The 19,755-nt window shown below is 50.0% G+C and overlaps 1 protein-coding gene across 1 annotated transcript; it reads left to right on the forward strand.

Moving 5' to 3' along the window:
• Positions 1-47: 47 nt before the first annotated feature.
• ubr1 (ubiquitin protein ligase E3 component n-recognin 1) lies at positions 48-19,243 on the forward strand. Its single transcript, XM_084681057.1, has 47 exons — positions 48-181; positions 778-1,034; positions 1,398-1,476; positions 1,954-2,064; positions 3,896-4,020; positions 4,532-4,670; positions 5,073-5,135; positions 5,239-5,362; positions 5,696-5,803; positions 5,947-6,035; positions 6,130-6,228; positions 6,389-6,546; positions 6,649-6,748; positions 6,852-6,980; positions 7,169-7,349; positions 7,820-7,881; positions 8,203-8,313; positions 8,772-8,837; positions 8,925-9,026; positions 9,114-9,177; positions 9,308-9,432; positions 9,575-9,627; positions 9,723-9,825; positions 9,951-9,999; positions 10,255-10,409; positions 10,554-10,653; positions 10,893-10,996; positions 11,082-11,162; positions 11,380-11,561; positions 11,721-11,926; positions 12,040-12,130; positions 12,272-12,424; positions 12,570-12,670; positions 12,912-13,008; positions 13,462-13,610; positions 14,006-14,061; positions 14,160-14,256; positions 14,339-14,406; positions 14,844-14,991; positions 15,178-15,268; positions 16,084-16,220; positions 16,606-16,714; positions 16,973-17,029; positions 17,138-17,215; positions 17,973-18,143; positions 18,411-18,512; positions 18,704-19,243. The coding sequence occupies exons 1-47, from the start codon at positions 137-139 to the stop codon at positions 18,843-18,845; spliced, it is 5,217 nt and encodes a 1,738-aa protein (XP_084537183.1). The 5' UTR covers positions 48-136; the 3' UTR covers positions 18,846-19,243.
• Positions 19,244-19,755: the final 512 nt, after the last annotated feature.

Raw genomic sequence — 19,755 nt, forward strand, 5'->3', positions numbered from 1 at the left:
TACACTTAAATGATGTACAGTAAATGTAATTTTTCTACTTTACGATATTTTGGAATAAATTCTGGGCAAGGACCGTCGCAAAAAGGTCTAGGTTACGCCAGAATTTCTCCCGGTTAGTCTTTACGGCATTTGGAATATGGCGGAAGGTGAAAAAACATTTGACGGGCTGGAGCTCAGTAAGGTATGATATTTTGTGTTGTAAATGTAAAACAGTGGTGTTGTCATATGAACCATATTTAGAAAAGCCATGTATACGATACAATTCCACATTATATTTGAAAGGTATGTTACCGTAGCATTAGGTACAGCGTGAACATTCTGCCTGCGCAGCCCATGCTAGTGTACTAGCGTAGACTGAACAAGAAATCCAGCACTTAGCATGTTGATGTTTTGATTCTGTCATAGAATGTTAATTGCTGGAATACGAAGAACAAGTCATCTACTTTATATGTCGAAGAGGTATTCAAGAACATGTGTTGTCGTCAAACTGCCAAACTGTCAGCGATGTAAAGCAAAACTTAAACGGCTGGATCAAAACCCTGTTCAATACTGCACATTATAAATGATAAACTAGATAGCTAGTGCTTTGAGTAAGAATCCCAATCACACGTTAGAAACGATATGTTTATACAGTGTAACTGTTGAAATGTTCTATAACTAGCTTGATTAGCTGATGAAATCGGATGCCTGTGATATTGCGGTAAATTCTGCCTGTATGGGAGTGGAGGTTAATTCTCAGGCAGCCTAATCCAGGTGTTGTAAACTTCTGTCCCGCAGAGATGGAGAGACGCTGCCGACAGCGGGGCGGAGTTGCTCTGTCACTTGATGGAGCAGGTGCCACAGATCTACTGCCTGGAGGACTCCAATCCTCAGGATGAGGAGGAGCAGGTGCAGGCTAGGCTTCTCCAGCCTCTGGAGTGCTTCCTGTTTGCCGAGGACCCCAGGGCTGGGCTGGAAAAGCTGAAGCAAGGCAGCGCCTCCTCCCAGCTGTGTGGACGGGTCTTCAAAGAGGGAGAGACGGTGTACTCCTGCAGGTCAGAAGAGGGCCACTGATGTTCTGTTACTAGGCTTTCATACCGGTCGTTGGTTAAGGCCTCTGGTCTTTATCAAGTTGTAGCCCTTCAAAAAACACTACCAAGATATCTAAGATGTCCAAATGCAGATATCTACACTTTGTTTAGTCGTTAATTCATTTTTTAAATTTTTTATTATGATCACTTCACACAACACCTCCTAAGCGTTAAGTACTTCTTGAATTATTCATGAGTGAACTCAGCAGTCTCGGCAGTGTGTCTGCGTGAGTGTGTTTGCGTGTGTGTGTGTGTGGAGATATCAGTCAGCTGTTGACATGCAGATGATCAAATGACTAATCTAACTTCCCTTGGGTCTGCTTGCAGGGATTGTGCAATTGATCCCACCTGCGTACTGTGCATGGACTGCTTCCAGGACAGTGTGCACAAAGGTCATCGATATAAAGTAGGTTCCTGTCTAATCCTCCTTTCATTTGAATGGTTTTATCCACGTAGTCTGAAAGCTAAAGAGCTATATTTGTCATCCGGATTACAAAGTTTAGAACTAATACTGTATTCATGTTCGTAGCGGTATATTGTCTGCCTACAATCTTATGATTTCTGAATGTGTAAAAATACTTTGTAGGACAAAAGAAAAGCTATCTCTATTTCAGACAACGTGCAGTGTGTTTTCCCTATTAAAGTCCTGAAGCCTTTCCACATACAAAATGGAAAATAAATGTCTGGTTGCTCTAATTCAAGCTAATTGTGTTTGGCTAGGATTGTTTGGAGGAAGTATTTGCTTGCATTGTTGAAATGGAATATCCCTCTGTTGTTGCGATGGAAATAGCAGCAACAACAATATCAACAATGTCCTCCTGCCTCTGCTGTTGTGGTCCATCTGTTCCTGTGCCTCGGTGACACGTGTGTGTGTGTTTCCCAGATGCACGCATCCTCGGGTGGGGGCTTCTGTGACTGTGGTGACCTGGAGGCCTGGAAGACCGGGCCCTGCTGCTCTGCACACGACCTCGGAGCGTCCACTGCCATGGAAACGGTGGGTTACATAACAACCGGAAAAGAGGAGGAGGGGGGGGGGGTACAGCACGTTCTTTTCCATTCAGTGTCAATAAACTCCAGAATACATCATTTCCTGTCTTGAGCCAGATATGGCTCTTTTGGCTCAGGGGGGAAGCAAGTGTCTGGGAAAATGACACTGTGATGACCTGCTTCACTTCAACAAATACAGTTGAGAGGATGGAGATAGTTGGATGGTGGGTGCAGAGGACACCTAACGGAAAATAAGTTGGATGAGAGTATGGTGGGGGTCTTTAAGACATATCTTACATTATAAAGTCACTGTATTCTGTGTTGTATTCATAATCAAGTTGCATGGACAGTCTTGGAACGCATAATAGTCTGTTGTATATGAGCAGAACTGTTCAATAAGTCCAGGTGGAGTCCAGGTGTATGTTGTCTCAAGCTTTCTCCGTATGTAAAATCCCTGGCTTGATAAGATCAGGTCCATGAGCCTTGAGCAAACACAGCAGGCTTAGGCCAAGTATTAGGTCGGCCTGTTTCCATCCACAGCAGGTGCTTCCATCAAAGCCATGACTGTCAAGGTCTGCTTTCTGTTTTCCTGTGCCTGTAACGGTGACACCTCACCTGACAGTAGTAAGAAGGCTGAGTTGGTCTCAGTGGGTTTCAGTCGGAAGGTTGAAAGCTCCCACACAGGCAGTGGTTCCTGTTAGAAACATGTTCAGTGCCCTGTGCTGATGTGGTTGTGTGAGGTAGCAGGCAGCGTGACAGGATGTCGTGTTGTTGTATTGTAGTGGATATGTGTCACATGTCTGATGGTTGCTTGAAATTCTGCTGTGCTGAATTGTTGGTCTGGTTCCCGGGGGATTCTAATTGGCTGTGGAGAGACTGCCTGTTGTGGTCTTATATGGTCAAATATTCTTCCTGGTTTTGCAAATGGAGCCGTTACTGAAAATGGTGCATGGGGGAGGCAGGTGGCTGAGCGGTTAGGGAGTCGGGCTAGTAATCTGAAGGTCGCCAGTTTGATTCCTGGCTGTGCCAAAGTGACGTTGTGTCCTTGGGCAAGGCACTTCACCCTACTTGTCTCGGGGAATGTCCCTGTACTTACTGTAAGTCGCTCTGGATAAGAGCGTCTGCTAAACAACAAAATGTAGATGTAAATGGTGGGGGGCCAGAAGTGTCGTGTTTTTAAGCAACGTTTCAGAGCAGAGGAAGCAGGGACTTAGTGGAGTGGAACAGTAACAGTGTCTTGAACACTTGCCAAGTTAAACTGTGTTCTGGAAATGATTTGCAGGCTTTATTATTTTCACAAGAACTCTTTCGTCACAGATTCAGTGAACACATTCACACCAATGTGTGTTTTGATTTGTGACCTAAAGGCGTAGTATGATAGCCTGACGTTGTCATACTCATAATTCTAGTCAGAATATGAGTCTGAAACCGCTCCGTTGGGCTGTGAGTATGGGGCGTGTTTCAACCGAACTCGTAAAAAAAATCCCTCTTCTCTCAATTGGATATACCCACAACCAATCAGAGCAACGTAGTATGTTGTTTGTTGAAAACAAATTCAACCCAAGCGCTCTTTGGTGACGTCGTTGATTACGTTGCTGTTGATCATCTGTCCATCATCGTATAAAGCCCGCCCTGACAATTGGATTGGTCCGAACAGCTCCTGTTTGGACATAGCCTACTTTTTCCCCAACTGAGCGATCCCAGACCCAACTTCCCGACCAAATTTGTTTGTGGGCGGGGCTAAGTTGGGCTGGCAGCCAGGCTCGTGGTATAATCCTTTCCTCGCTAGTTCCGCTCACAGTTGTCATGGTTGATGCAGTGCTGCGTTCCCCCTGTAGGAGGACACCCTGGAGTCTGGTCTAGAGGAGCGTGCTCGGAAGCTGTTCCAGGTGCTGCTCAGCTACACCACAGACCTGCTGGTCTGGGAGGAGAAGAACGAGCTCCCAGCAGAGCTGCAGCCCAGGTACTGCAGGCTGCTCACGCTGCTTCTGACGAGCAGGACGTGACATCACTGGAATACCCACAGATATAAGTGCTTCTGACGAGCAGGACGTGACATCACTGTAATACCCACAGATATAAGTGCTTCTGACGAGCAGGACGTGACATCACTGTAATACCCACAGATATAAGTGTGTAAGAGCAAGAGCTTCTGACTGCTGGTCTATAGGTTGCCAGTTCAAATCCCTCCCTATATGGTTTTGTCGCTTTGAGTAAAAGTGTTCATTATTATTATGGGTAGCCAGATAATTGCAGTGGCCTCGGTTCGAATCCGGACTGGGCCCTGTGCTGCATGTCATCCTCTCTCTCTCTCCCCCTGCTTTCCTGTCGGACTATACTTTACCTCAGAAAAATAATAAAGGCAGAAATACTTTAAAAGAATAAATAAAGATACCAGTCATTAGTATTATCTATCCTGGATCTGAACGAGACGTCCAGGACGTGTCACCATAGCAACGTTTCTTCCTGCGCAGGGTGAAGGAGAACACCTACTACTGCGTGCTGTACAACGATGAGCACCACTCGTACGAGCATGTGATCTACACACTGCAGCGCTCTGTCAACTGTGACCACGCTGAGGCCCAGACACACACTGCCCTCATCGACAAAGAGGTACTGTCTGGGTTCCCCCAGCATCTGGCAAACCTACAATTCAATCATTTTGACTGCTCAAGTAGAAACATACATTTATTTTTCAGTTCTACTGGTAACCTGTACGACACTAAATAGCCATGTAGTTAACACTTTATGTTTATGTTATCGGGAAAATCATTTAATATATTATAATGTTGTTATACTATATGTCCTGTTACAGACCCTGTAATAATTTAGGCACTAATAGAATTAGTGGGTTTGTTGCTGAATTGCTTTGAAATGTGCTCAGAAAGGGTTTGAAATGTACTCAGATGACCTCACATACTGGAATGTTGACGTAGGGACGACCAGCATTGGTTTGAGACAAAGCCGTGTGTCACGAGACCTTATCAACTCTGTCTTCCTGTCTTCTGCCTGCAGGGCCGCCGTGCGGTCAAACGAGGAACGCTTCGATCCTGCCAGCAAGCTAACGACCTCATCCGGGTAAAGCACACACCTCACCACTGCCGCCCTGCTGTCCCGTGTGTGAAGGGTCCTCTCTGACCCCCCTCTCCCCTGTGTGTGTGTGTGTGTGTGTGTGTTTCAGTCCAACTCGGAGCACATCTCCATGCAGCCTCTGCGTGTGGAGATCCTCCACTCGGCCGTCATGGCCCACCAGAGCTTCGCGCTGCGCCTGGGCACCTGGTTCCAGCAGATCATAGGCTACTCAGGTATCACAGCCGACGTCCCCCTACACCAATGCACACAGTGTCTCCCTCTGTAGGCCGGAAGGAGTCCTGTCTCCTCCCCGCGTGCTATGTGAGCTCTCCGTGGGAGCTTACATTTAGTCCTTTAGCAGACGCTCTTATCCAGAGCGACTTACAGTAAGTACAGGGACATTCCTCCCCATTCAAGTAAGGTGAAGTGCCTTACCCAAGGACACAACATCATTTTTCACTGCCGGGAATCGAACCAGCAACCTTCTGATTACTAGCCCGACTCGCTAAGCGCTCAGCCATCTGACCCCTACGAGCTGAGACGGAACATGTTGTGCGTTGGGTCAGGGGGTTTCAGACAGGTGTTCTGCCAGGTGGCCCTGGAGGCTGGCGGAGCGGGGAGCGGACAGTGCCTCATCAGCCTGCTCATGCTGCAGGACGCCAGACTCTACAAAGGCAAGCACTCCCCTGGGCTCTCATTGGGTCCTGACTAGGGGGGGGGGGTGGGGGTTGGGTGAGTGGGAGATCATTCAACCCATGTTTTTATATTCTTTCTGGTGGATCACACGACACTGATCTCCTCTACGCTTTTCCACCAGGAGCTCGCAAGATAGTCCACGAATTGATTTTCTGCAGCTTGCTGATGGAGACGGAGTACAAGAGGCTGTTTGCCATTGAGTTCACTAAGGTACCAGGCTCAGATCCGCTCTGACGTGGGTTTGGCGTGCTCTGCATTGTGGCTCACATCCCTCCCCCTCTGACCACCCCTGTGTCCCTGTTAGCACTACATGCAACTACAGAGAGACTTCATCAGTGACGACCATGAGAAGAGTATATCCATCACAGCTCTGTCGGTACAGATCTTCACTGTACCCACACTGGTAGGAGCTGCCCTCACAAACGGACACGTTTAAGACAAATGTTTCCCTCGTGAAAGGTTGTAACCTATAACCAGAGATATTGTATGTGACATAAGGAAAATAAACTCCTGTCTGTCAGCTACTGGTCTCGCTCCTCTGCCCTGTGTGTGTGTGTGTGTAGGCCAGGCAGCTTATCGAGGAAGGGAACGTGATCAAGGTGATCGTCGACACGGTGATAGATCTGCTCCGGGAACACCTGGACGTCAACCATCGCTTCCACTTCCAGGGCTACAACTCCGACAAGTTCTTCCGCATCCAGATGATCTTCCGCGACCTCAGGTGACGGCGACGCCCTCTGCCTCTCCCCCCCCCCCCGCCGCGCTCCACTTCCTGTCGCTGAGCCGGGACTCACTCCCGCGGCCCCGCGTCTTCTCTTCCCAGGTACATTCTGATCAGCAAGCCCTCGTTGTGGACGGAGGAGCTCAGGAAGCAGTTTCTAGAAGGTCTCCGGGTCTTCCTGGGACTCCTCAACTGCATGCAGGTACTTCCACACGTCCCGAGGGACAGATGATTGGTTCAGTCGCAGGTACGTGTGCTGGTGGGTCTCAGACGTGGGGGTCCTAAAGCCCGCTGGTTCTCGTCAGGGTATGGAGGAGGTGAAACGGCAGTTGGGGCAGCACATCGAGGTGGAGCCGGAGTGGGAGGCCGGCTTCTCCATCCAGATCCAGCTGAGACACATCCTGGCCATGTTCCAGGACTGGTGCACGTCTGATGTGAGTCCTCTGTCCACACACCTCCACTACTGGGTCAGGTTCACCTTCTGCATTACCCCAACTCCAACCCTAACCCTAACCACAGTCGTGGTAAACCTGAAGCTGAACCAGAGAACCAGAACATGAACCAGTGAACCTGAACATGAACCTGAACCTGACAGGGCTCCGTGTTTGCTCCTCCTCCCCAGGAAGAGGTGCTGCTTCTGGCCTTCAAGGAGTGCCACCGGGCTCTGATGCGCTGCAACAACCAGCCCCTCCTGAGCGAGCCCACAGACTACTACATGTGCAAACAGATCCTCCACATCCGGCCGTACAAGGTGTCTCAGGAGCCAGTCAGCATCCACCTGCCCATCTCCAGACTGCTGGCCGGTGAGGACGCTCGCTCCCTCTAGTGGCTTCCTCAGGTCACTGCACCCTGGACACTCCAATGGAAAAATACTAGACTTATAAAGTATTATTAGTATTATCCCGGATACTATTAATACCAAACATGCTTACATATATTAAAGCTGGTCAGTAAATGATGTGAAAATACTAAATCGCACAATTTCCAAAAAGTTGTGGAGAAAAATATAAATATATTTTTGAATCTATAATATATAGATTTAATTTGATTTGTAAATAAACAATTTTTCTGCCTGGGGACTTAAGTTGTCATAGAGATTTAATATAGACACTTGAATGCAAAGTAACGTACAAATAGTTCATGTGGAAAGTCCAGCAGAAGATCAAGATCGAATGACTTCATGGAAATGTCTGAGGAACAGCGTGTATGACTCTAAACAGGATGTGTTGGTTGTCTTCTGTTAAGGCTGACTGGTGGTTTCTTGTGTTCCCAGGCCTGTATGTGTCCCTCTGCCAAACAGGAGCAGTCACACGCCTCCACGAGGATCTGGATGTAGTAAGTGAAGTCAGACGTTATTATCTAACCTGACTTTGATGATTCACTTCCTAATTGTGTTCCGAATGGACTTCCACCATTTGGGAGCAAGTTAGTTGGAAGAAGTTTGTTGCGGTGTGCCAGTTAATCAGCCAGTCAGCCAGTTAATCAGCCAGTTAATCAGTTAATCAGCCAGTTAATCAGCCAGTTAATCAGCCAGTTAATCAGCCAGCCAGCCAGTCAACCAGTGCTGTGTTATTATCCTGAAAGACGAGATGTGTGTGTGTGTGTGTGTGTTCCAAGATAGCTGTGACTTCACGTGTGTGTGTGTGTGTGTTCCAGGAGAGCTGTGACTTCACATACCTGGCTGAGCACCCCCTGCGTTGTCTGGTGCTGGCTGCCCAGGTGTCAGCTGAGATGTGGCGCAGGAACGGCCTCTCGCTGGTCAGCCAGGTAGGAGGGGAGGGGGGCCAGGGGGGTGGGAGGGGAGCCAGGGGGGTGGGAGGGGAGCCAGGGGGGTGGGAGGGGAGCCAGGGGGTGGTGGGAGGGGAGCCAGGGGGTGGTGGGAGGGTGGCCAGTGGGGTGGGAGGGGGTCCAGGGGGGGTGGGAGGGGAGGGGTGCCAGGGGGTGGTGGGAGGGGGGCCAGGGGGGTGGGAGGGGGGCCAGGGGGGGTGGGAGGGGGGCCAGGGGGGGTGGGAGGGGGGCCAGTGGGGTGGGAGGGGAGGGGGGCCAGTGGGGGTGGGAGGGGGGCCAGGGGGGTGGGAGGGGGGCCAGGGGGGGTGGGAGGGGGGCCAGTGGGGTGGGAGGGGAGGGGGGCCAGTGTGGCGCTACCCTACCAAACTTATGACCTGATGACACACTACGACACAAGAAATACTACGCTAACTTTAACTTGGTCCTGTTGTTTCCAGGTGTATTACTATCAGGATGTGAAATGCAGGGATGAGATGTTTGACAAGGACATCATCATGCTACAGGTTAGCGCTCGTCAATCACAGCATTTCTGTTACAACCTTGTTTTTGTGTGTGTTGCTAATTAACAGATGTATTGACCTTCTCCACAGATTGCAGCTTCCAAAATGGACCCAAACCACTTTGTCATGCTGATCCTGCTCAGATTTGAGCTCTTTGATGTTTTTAATGGAAGCACCTCTAGCAAGGATCAAGTAAGCAACATCCACATCTGCTGGATAGATCATAATCCTTGTTGACTTTAGTGTGATGGGCTGATGATGTTCTGATGGTCTGGGCAGGAACTCTTGAAACAGTGGAATCGCCTGACTGAAGAGATGCTTTTCCTCCTCATCATCATCGTTGGTAAGTCTCTCTCTCTCTCTCTCTCTCTCTCTCTCTCTCTCTCTCTCTGTCTGTCTCTCTGTTTCTCTGAGTCTTTTGATATTAAACGTGAGCCAGTGCCCAATCTCACCCAGAGCGACTTGTGCCTCAGGGGAGCGGTACGTTCCTGGCCTCAGTCACGTGACCAAGGAGGATGTGACTGTGAGGGAGGTGATCCACCTGCTCTGCATCGAGCCCATGGCTCACAGCAGCCTGGTGAAGGGCCTGCCTGAGAACGTGAGACGCCACACCACATCCCATAATACACCATACCTCCTGCCAACCACATCTGATCGACCACTCCTAGTTATTTTGTTAACTACTCTAGAAGACATGATTATGAAGACGCGTTCCTGACTGCCTCTTCCTGTCTCCACAGGAGAGCCATGAGACTGGCCTGGAGACTGTCATCCCCAAGGTCTCCACCTTCAAGTGAGTGGAAAGGGTTTGATACGAGAGCAAATACCTGCCGTTACTCTTGACCCTGTGTTGACCCTCTCTTGACCCTGTGTTGACCCTGTCCTTAGGAAACCTGGTGTCTCTGGTCATGGCGTGTACGAAGTCAAAAAGGAATGTCTGGCGGAGTTTAATCCCTTCTACTACCACTACTCTAAATCTCAGCACAGCAAGGTAGGACGAGAGCTTTGGAGTTTTCCACCTGTGTCGCCTCCTCTTGTTGTGTGTTAGTGTCTGTCCTGGTGATGAACTAACCCCTGTCTGTCCTGGTGATGAACTAACCCCTGTCTTTCCTGCAGGCTGAAGATGCTCAAAAGAAGAAGAGAACACAGGAGGGCAGTGATAAAGGTACAGGTTCATCAGATAACAGCCTACTTATTCTAACTAGATCTCATTTAAATCTATTACATGTGAGCTTAATCAATTTTATACACAATTGGAAGTGTATTTCAAACATTCTGATTTAGTATAGTCCCATACTTATTGACAACTTAAGTATTTGTAAGTATGTTTGTACTATGTAAGTATATATCTGTTTCCCTTCTGGAGCCGTACTGGGTTTTGCTTATGTGTGTGTTCTCTTGTGACCTCCACTGTGTCCAGCCCTGCGCCCCCCAGTGCCTCCCCCCTTCTGCCCGGCCTTCTCCAGCATCGTGCGCCTGCTGTGCTGCGACGTCCTGATCCACGTCCTCAGACGAGTCCTGCAGAGAGCCGTGGAGGACCGCGCCACCCAGTGGACCGAGGCCATGATCCAGAGAGTACGTCTGCTTGTCTTCTCTCTGCGCCTTCTGACTAGGTCTTCACGTGAACACACCACACACGCGCCACACACGCAGTTCTGTAGTCAAGCAGTGTGTGTGTGTGTGACGTGTCTGGTGTGTGTGTGTGTGTGTTCCTCCCAGGCCGTCCACCTCATAGCCCAGGGGCTGCAGGAGGAGAAGACCCAGCTGGAGGCCAGCTCCGTGGAGGAGGTGACCTTTGACTTCAGCCTCAAGGCCCGCCGTGAGTGACAGTCTTCTTTTCACATTATTGACACAATACGGCCTCCTTATTCGATGAGTACACATTGAAGTCATTTATTTAGTCAATTCAATTATTACTAACCACCTGCTCAAGGGTGGTGCCTTCCTTAGAATGTTTAAGATGACTGAGAAAGAATTCAGGATTTCATCTTACGGGAGAGAAATCGTATGTTTTCATCCTTGGCCGCTTTTGAGATGTTTTTTGTGCTGCTGTTCCAGAAATCGGCTCGGAGCACGGCAAGTCGGTGTTCCACCTGCTCACTAAAGTCAAGAGTCTCCCGTCACTGGAAGCCCAGAAAGACATGATCAGCTGGAATCTCAAGGTGAGCCCTTCACCCCTGGAAGCTCTCTGAAGGTCCCACATGGTGAGGCACAGCTGTGAACATGTGCTTTCCATGTCTGTCCAAGATGTTTGAGATGGTGAAGTGCCTTAGAGAGAAGTCGAGTCCAGCAGCATCCATGAGCATGGAGACCAGCAAGCCAGAGGAGGTGAGCGCAAACCACATGGGGGTCTAAACTAGTGATGCATCGAAATGAAAGTTCTTGGTCGAAACCAAAACCGAAAATTCAGGATGCGACTGTAAGTCGCTCTGGATAAGAGCGTCTGTTAAATGACTAAATGTAAATTGCTAGATGAGCAGGGTTATCCTAATGTCATGGTCCAGGGTAGCTGTAGTTTCTCACCCTCAGTCTCTACCTGGCCCAGAACGTCCAGGACAAGGAGAAGGCGGAGAGGAAGAGGAAGGCCGAGGCGGCCAAACTCCACCGCCAGAAGATCATGGCCCAGATGTCGGCCATGCAGAAAAACTTTATCGAGTCCAACAAAATGTTGTACGACAACATGCCAGACAGCGGGAATCAGGGCGAGGCTATGGCTTCTACTGAGAGGTGAGGAGGAAGAGATGAGAAACGTGTTCGTTTAGCGGACACTTTTATCCAGAGCCTCGTAGACTCGGATCAAACCTCCAACCCCGCGGTTACTGGACGCCCCCCCCCCTCCCTCCTGCCCCCCCTCATGGATGTGCCCCCCCCCCCCCCGTCCTGCAGCGTTGCCATGGAGCTGAGGGAGCTGTGCGTGGCGGTGGGGCCCCAGCGGGGGTCCACTCCGGCTGAGCGGGAGATCCTCACCTGCATCCTGTGTCAGGAGGAGCAGGAGGCCCAGGCCCTCTCCCCCGCCATGGTGCTGACAGCCTGCGTCCAGAGCTCCACCGTGCTTACCCAGAACAGGGGCAGGGTCCCCAGCCAGGCCGACAGTCAGTGTCTCACTTGGATTTAGGGTTTATTTATGTTTATTGTTATTTAACATCCCGTGTCTGAGCCTGGTATCTGTTGGACGAGATGTCGTGTTGTTTCCTTTGCGCCCCAGAAACGTATCCCCTGTTCATGCCTCCGGACCTGGCCGTGGGGACCCACACCGGGAGCTGCGGCCACGTCATGCACGCCACCTGCTGGCAGAAGTGAGTCACCGCAGGTCACATACGCGCCCCAATGTCCGCGATCACTCCATAGCCTGTCATCTCTGTGGATCTGGATCCTTTTTGCTCAATCTGGACCTTTCTGTGTGTGTCTGTGTGTGTGTGTGTGTGTGTGTGTTCCAGGTATTTCGAGGCGGTGCAGAACACTACACGGACTCGCCTCCACGCCGAGCTGATCATCGACCTGGAGAACGGGGAGTACCTGTGTCCCCTCTGCAAGTCCCTGTGCAACACCGTGGTCCCCATCATCCCCCTGGAGCCTCTCTCCCTCAACTAGTACGTCCCTCCGGCCCGCCCACGCCCCTCCGGCCCGCCCACGCCCCTCCTGCCCCTCCTGGAGCCCAGGAAGAGGCCTTGTGTGTGTGGAGTGAACCCACTGGGTGTAGGTGGTGTGGTGACCCCGTGGTTCCTCTGTGTGTAGTGAGGATGCTGAGTTGGTGGGCCAGCTTCTGACCTTGCCTCGTTGGATCCAGATCATCTCAGCCAGAATCAGAGGACTCAAGTCTATCTCTCAGGGAGCCGGTAAGAACCCTAACCCCAAACCCCAGCCTTAATCCCACACCCCTAACCCTTGAGCCCTAAACCTTAACCCCTAAACCTTAACCCTTGAACCCTAACTGCTAAACCCTCATCAGGATCAGAGGACTCAAGTCCATCTCTCAGGGAGTGTTAACAACTCTAACCCTACCTCTTTGATTTGATTTGATTGCTGTTCTCCAAGTCAGCCCCTGGTTTCTAGAGTGACTCTCTTGCTGTTTTCCAGAGGTGTGTGGAGAGGCCGGCGAGGTGGGGGGAGCAGGTCTCTGTGGACACGGACAGCCAGACTTCCGCTCCATCCTCAGCTTCGGAGTACAGGAACCGTGAGTCATCAACATCAGCCGCTCTCATCGGTCCGTTCCCTGTAACACTGAACCACCCTGTTCCTGCAGCACAGGGCTGCCCCCCCCACCCTGTTCCTGCAGCTCAGGGCTGCCCCCCCCACCCTGTTCCTGCAAAGCTACCTGCCTGTTGGGCTTTGCTCCAACCACACTTATTTGACCTGATATACCAACCCTAGTCAACGGATCAACCAGCTAATTAGTAGAATCATGTGTGCTATTGTCTGCTACATATATAAATACATGTATTATTATAATTTATATCATTATTAATATATACTGTATAATAACATAAGTAAAACATTTAATTATTACATTCAAATAAAAGCATTATCGTAAATTATAATAATAATAGAATAACATTTTATTGTTTTATTATTAATTGTTATTACATCAGGTGGTAATAGAAAGGCGATGTGTGGTCTTGCCCTGCAGGAGGAAGTTCTCTGTCAGCATAGCGGAGATGCTGGTGGTGTGTGCCAACACTGTCCACCGGGTGGGGCTGAAGACCCCGGTGAACGAGCTGTGCCCCCTGGTGCCCATCATGGCCTGGAACACCTGTGCCTTCACCATCCAGGCCATCGGTTCGACCGCATCCCTCCAACCACCTCCTTTACACCTTCATCTTTTATCCATTCAGCAGATGCTTTTGTCTCGAAGCGATGTACTGTATAGTGCAACGGTCTAATAAAAAAGACAAAAAGTCAAGCAAAAATGCTTTAACACATGAAAAGACTAAACAAGAAAACATAACCGACAATTTAAAAGAATGTTATAATATATATTATATATATTATAAAATATGTATATTATATGTATATATATGTTGGGTGACTAAGACCTTTGCACAGTACTGTATATAAAGTGCTTGAAGGCTTATTCCACTCTTCCATCTGGCTTCCCCCTCTCCTGTCACTTGTTCTCTTCAGTCTGTTACCAGAGTTCAGCTCGTGCTAACATGTGCTCATCTTCCGTCTAGAAAACATGCTGCAGGAGGAGGACAAGCCTCTGATTGGCTCCTTACAGAACAGACAGGTCCGACAGCTCTCACAGGATTGGTCACTGAGCATCCGAGTGTTTGGTTGGCCGGTTCTCTGACGTTCTGCGCGTTCTGCGTGTGTTTTGTGTTCCAGCTGGCGGGACTGAAAGCGGTGGTCCAGTTCTCTGCCGCTCAGCGGAACCGGAGCTCTGAGGGCCTCATCCAGCAGTACTTCACAGACATGCTGGGGGGTATGTAGCCAGGAAGGCTGCTGGGACAGGCCTGCACACTTTGTATTTATTTTGATAATTGTATCCCTCTCCCTGCCTGCAGTCCTGCTGCCCTCCTTCAGCTCGGACATCACTCCTTCGCTCCTCGAGGTGGACTGCTTCCACCTCCTGGTGAGCTCTCCGTCGCCCCCCCTGTGCAGGCTGTGGTACCTCACCCTTACTAACCCTGCCACGTTACATTTGACATTTTAATCATTTAGCAAACGCTTTTATACAAAGTGGCATACAAATTGTGCACATAGAAAGTACCCCAGAAAATGGAGGATCTGAATAAGAGTATCTGCTAAATGACTAAATTAAGTGCTTAGTCAGGGTTGTCTTGGTAACCACACGTCTCGGTTACCAGGCACGGTGATCACATCTCAGTTACTAAGAAGTACAGTGCAAAATCTCCATTACAGCAGCTGACTGCCTAACACACGATGATCACAAAAACATCCGAAGTGCTTTGATCCAAACGTGTGTGGTGTGTGTGATGTGTGTGTGTGTGTGTGTTTGTGATGGCTGTGTGATGGCTGTGTGTGTGTGGTGGCTGTGTGTGCTCCCAGGTGGGGCTGGTGCTGGCTGTTCCAGCCCTGTACCAGGAGAAGGCTGTGGACCTGCAGCCCTCAGCGCTCAGCTCTGCCTACAACCACCTGCACATCATGCACCTGGTCACCATGGCTCACACCCTGCAGGTGCTGCTCTCCTGCCCGGGTACGACCGCGCGCCACACACCACCACACACACACACACACACACGACCGCACACACGCACACGGTGATCTGAACATGCAACTTTTTGGATTGCTGTAGAAGTGCTATACCATGGAGCTATACCCTCCCATTTCCTGTGTGTGTGTCTCTGTGTGTGTGTGTGTGTGTGTGTGTGTGTGTGCGCAGATTTCCCTGCAGTGTGTGCCGTGGAGGAGGGAGTAGAGGAGAGCAGAGCAGCAGCTGAGCTCTACTCCACCGTGTCCCAGCTCTGCCAGGGGTAAGGCCCAATCCCAATACTCCCACTTCCCCTTCCCCTTAGTTTTGCTCATTCCCGTGAGAGGTAGTGGTGTCCCAATACTCTTTTTGAGCTAGGGGTAGGGCTAAGACTAAGGGGTATACACCCTTTAAAACCAAGTAAGATCGGGATCTTACTTGAAACCTAGGGCTATGTGAATACTGCGCGACTGGCAACAATGGCGACCAGATCATCCAGAGAGTCCGATCAATTTAAGATTTTCGTCTCAATTAATTGATTAAAAAATCGTGACAGTCTTGTTTTGTGGTATACACAGTCCTGTGTGTGTATATATATATATATATATTTGCAACCATTTTCCTAATTGAAACTGATTTGCACAACAATCTCGCATTTCTCTGACTAGCATGTCTACAGTTTTAAGTAAACTCCATTAGGAGCGAATTTCATTTGAAATCAGTGCATAACACTACTGGCTTTGGAGATATCGATGATGTACCAGTAACCAAGTGGTGTCCCATTTCTTAGGGATTTGTAGCCCTTAACCCTCAGTTTCGAGGGCCAAGGGCTTGGGTTAAATTAAGGGTTAGGGAGAAGGGGTAAGGGGGAGTATTGGGATTCGGCCAAAGTTTCACCTCCTCTCACCCTGTCCTGCTCACCTCAGTCCCGGGGCTGGCTCCAGTCTCACCCTGTCCTGCTCACCTCAGCCCCGGGGCTGGCTCCAGTCTCACCCTGTCCTGCTCACCTCAGCCTCGGGGCTGGCTCCAGTCTCACCCTGTCCTGCTCACCTCAGCCCCGGGGCTGGCTCCAGTCTCACCCTGTCCTGCTTCCTCCAGGCTGAGGCCCGGGGTGGCTGGCAGCGCCGTGGCTGACCAGGTCAGAAGGGGGGTCATGCCCTTCCTGCGCTGCTCCGCCCTCTTCTTCAGCTGCCTAACTGGAGTGTCCCCTCCGGAGGACCTCTCCAGCTCTGAAGGTACGTCAGGCTTCCAGTGTGGTCAATATTAGTTATTGTCACTGCGCACTTTTTTTTTTTCCTGGCTATTACGGACAATAAACGTAAGTTTACCATGGAGCAGCTCTTTACATTTACAAAGAATGAAAACTTTTTTTTCTTTCAAAAGTTAAAATAAAAAAAAGTTTCAAAGGTTCAACTGATATTTTCAAATAATTGTTTATAATAACTATATATCAGAGCCCACACTTGTCTACTTTAACTTGAGTGAAAAGGTGTAGTCAGTACTTAAACTTTGACCAGAGCCCACTTCTACTTGAGTGAAGGATGTGTGTACTTTTGCCATCTCTGCATGTATGAATGTGTGATTGAGATGCCTGACCCGCACTCGTCTTGGGCGTTGCAGTGACACCTCAGAGCCAGATGGCGGCGCTGTGCAGTTACCTGGCCCTGCCCTCCAATCTGTTCCTGCTGTTCCAGGAGCACAAGGAAACAGTCTCCCCCTTGATGCACAGGTAGGCTCACCTCACACACCTGTCAGGCGTAGCTACACTTACCTAGCTACAGCTACAGCTCAGCGGAGGAGCATTCCACCACAGATCAAGAGGTTGCAGGTTCAAATCCCACCGTCACCCACCCCGCACATTGCTTGGGAACAAAGCCTCAGCTAAATCGGTTTAAATTATTATATTAATAATAAGTTTATGATCTACAGTGTCATCTGCTTGTAGTGTGTTTGGAGGTGAAGTGTTGTTGATGCTGCTCCTTCTCAGGTGGTGTGGCAGCCCAGTTGTAACCAAAGCCCTGAAAGGGGAAATCCAGACTATCAGGTCAGTTGTACCACCTGCTTCATGATGAGGCCTTATCCCAATCAGACACGTCTGCTATCAGCATGTGCTCTACAGGTTGAGCTGATCTAATGTCATTATTGGCTACAGGTATCCCCGGAGAGGGAATCGCTTAATTAATCTTCCCGAAGATTATAGCGCTCTTCTCAATCAAGCCAGTCACTTTCAGTAAGTATGGGGCCCCTGCTCTGAATGCACGCACCTGACAGCCCACACCAGAGTGACACCGTGGGTGACCCCCTCTCTCTCCCACCCCCTCTCTCTCTCTCTCTCTCTCTGTCTCTCTCTCTCTGTCTCTCTCTCTGTCTCTCTCTCTGTCTCTCTCTCTCCCACCCGCTCTCTCTCTCTATCTCCCTCTCCCACCCGCTCTCTGTCTCTCTCTCCCTCTCCCACCCGCTCTCTCTCTCTCCCTCTCCCCACCCGCTCTCGCTCTCTCCCCCTCTCTCTCCCACCCCCTCTCTCTCTCTCCCCCTCTCCCCCCCCCCCCTCTCTCTCTCTCTCTCTCTCTCTCTCTCTCTCTCTCTCTCTCTCTCTCTCTCTCTCTCTCTCTCTCTCTCTCTCTCTCTCTCTCTCCCACCCGCTCTCTCTCTCTCTCTCTCTCTCTCTCTCCCACCCGCTCTCTCTCTCTCTCCCACCCGCTCTCTCTCTCTCTCTCTCTCTCTCTCCCACCCGCTCTCTCTCTCTCTCTCTCCCACCCGCTCTCTCTCTCTCTCTCTCTCCCACCCGCTCTCTCTCTCTCTCTCTCCCACCCGCTCTCTCTCTCTCTCTCTCTCCCACCCGCTCTCTCTCTCTCTCTCTCTCCCACCCGCTCTCTCTCTCTCTCTCTCCCACCCGCTCTCTCTCTCTCTCCCACCCGCTCTCTCTCTCTCTCTCCCACCCGCTCTCCCCCTCTCTCTCCCACCCCCACCCCCTCCCCCTCCCCCAGGTGCCCCAGCTCCAGCGACGATGAGAGGAAACACCCCACGCTGTGTCTGTTCTGCGGCACCATGCTGTGCTCCCAGAGCAGCTGCTGTCAGGTGCAGCTGAACGGGGAGGACGTGGGCGCCTGCACGGCCCACGCTGCCACCTGCGGGGCGGGGGTGGGAATGTTCCTCAGGTGAGTGCTGCCACCTGCTGGGCGGGGGTGGGAATGTTCCTCAGGTGGGTGCTGGAACCACAGCTGCAGCTCCAGGACTCGATGAATGACTTGTAGTACTCCCTATGCACCTCATCAATATTAATAGCTCCTCGTTTTTAAACGACTTATTTATACATGGATGGTTTTCCTCTGTGAAGCTTCTTTGATCGTTTAGAAAAGCGCTCCCTATAAGTTGAATGCGTTTTCTTATTTATTATTATTAACTACTGGGATTGTTTCCACCAGGATCCGGGAGTGTGAGATCGTGCTCATGGCCAGCAGGACAAGAGGAAGCACTTATCCCCCTCCGTACCTGGACGACTACGGGGAGACAGACCCCCAGCTGGTGTAAGTCCCCTCACCTCTCTCACTGCTCACCCTGACGCTTTAGAGTGTGAGGCTCTGTGTTGTTGAAAGCTACCAGACATCAAACCGTTTGGACAGATAAGACTCGTCACTGATTCTGTGTGTCGTGTTGGTCTTGTGTGTGTGTGGTGTGTGTGTGTGGTGTGTGTGTGTGTGGTGTGTGTGTTCACCAGGAGGGGCAACCCCCTGCACCTGTGCCCTGAGCGCTACAGGAAGCTCCAGCAGCTGTGGCAGCATCACTGCGTCCTGGAGGAGATTGCCCGCAGCCTGGAAGTGGTCAACGTCATGTTCGCCTTTGAGTGGCAGATGCTGTGAGCCGCTGGGAACAAGGGGACTTCCTGAGAGCAGCCTGCTGGCTTCTCCACACACACACACACACACACACACACGTCCTCACAGGGGAGGGGCCTCCTCCAGGAGCTCCCTGAGGACGTCCAGGTTGCCACGGGAACAAGGACATTGAGGAGATGAAGAAAGTCGCCTTGTTTTATTTTGATTGACTGCCCGTGTGAGAGAACTTTTAGTTTTCTTTGGAATAGTTCTCTCTCTTTCTCGCTCGCTCGCTCTCTCTCTCTTGCTCTCTCTCTCTCCCTCTCTCTCTCTCCCTCTCTTTACCCCCCCACCCACACCTTTCCACATCCTTTTTTTTGTTTGTTTGTTAGTTTTTTTTTTCTTTCTTTCAAATAAAGAAATAATAATCGAATACATCCCAATTTGTTTGTCAGCATCACTTAATTTGTGGATGTCTTTAGTCTGTCCTCTGCGATGGCATTTGTTTATTTAATATTCTTTGTGTTGAAGTTGGGGTGATGGCTTTGGGATCATGCGATCTGCTTCTCTTTTTGTGCTTTCGATCATGAGGTTTTGCATGACACCAAACCCAAGTTTCTGATTGTCACAGATTGTATACAGTGGTAGAAATCACATATACAAGTAAGCAATTTAAACGATTACATAATTACAGATTTCAGTATTTGAGTGTACGAAAGCAAATAATTTTTCAATGAATCACATCTACAGGCTTTGGGTCTGAAATTATCCCATCTGTTTGTTGTTTTACAGTAACTACATAAAATAATATTCAGTAATTACCAGACATTTACGGTATATTTTCAAAGCATGCGTATCTGGGTTTGTTCTCTAAAGTATCTGGGGAAACGCTTCATTCACTGTGATAATCATCACATCACAAACTACCCTTTCAGGCTAGCTACAGACTGGACGT

The sequence above is a fragment of the Hypomesus nipponensis genome, chromosome 3 (genome assembly GCF_054491055.1).
Source record: "Hypomesus nipponensis isolate SF chromosome 3, ASM5449105v1, whole genome shotgun sequence".
Classification (NCBI taxonomy): domain Eukaryota; kingdom Metazoa; phylum Chordata; class Actinopteri; order Osmeriformes; family Osmeridae; genus Hypomesus; species Hypomesus nipponensis.

What these genes read in the sequence shown, in the direction of transcription:
- ubr1 (XM_084681057.1), top strand. Translation starts at nt 137, where the DNA reads ATGGCGGAAGGTGAAAAAACATTTGACGGGCTGGAGCTCAGTAAG. An exon ending in TTGCCATTGAGTTCACTAAG is followed by an intron (nt 6,036 to 6,129) that starts GTACCAGGCTCA and finishes TGTCCCTGTTAG; the next exon opens with CACTACATGCAACTACAGAG. An exon ending in GGTCCCCAGCCAGGCCGACA is followed by an intron (nt 11,927 to 12,039) that starts GTCAGTGTCTCA and finishes TTTGCGCCCCAG; the next exon opens with AAACGTATCCCCTGTTCATG.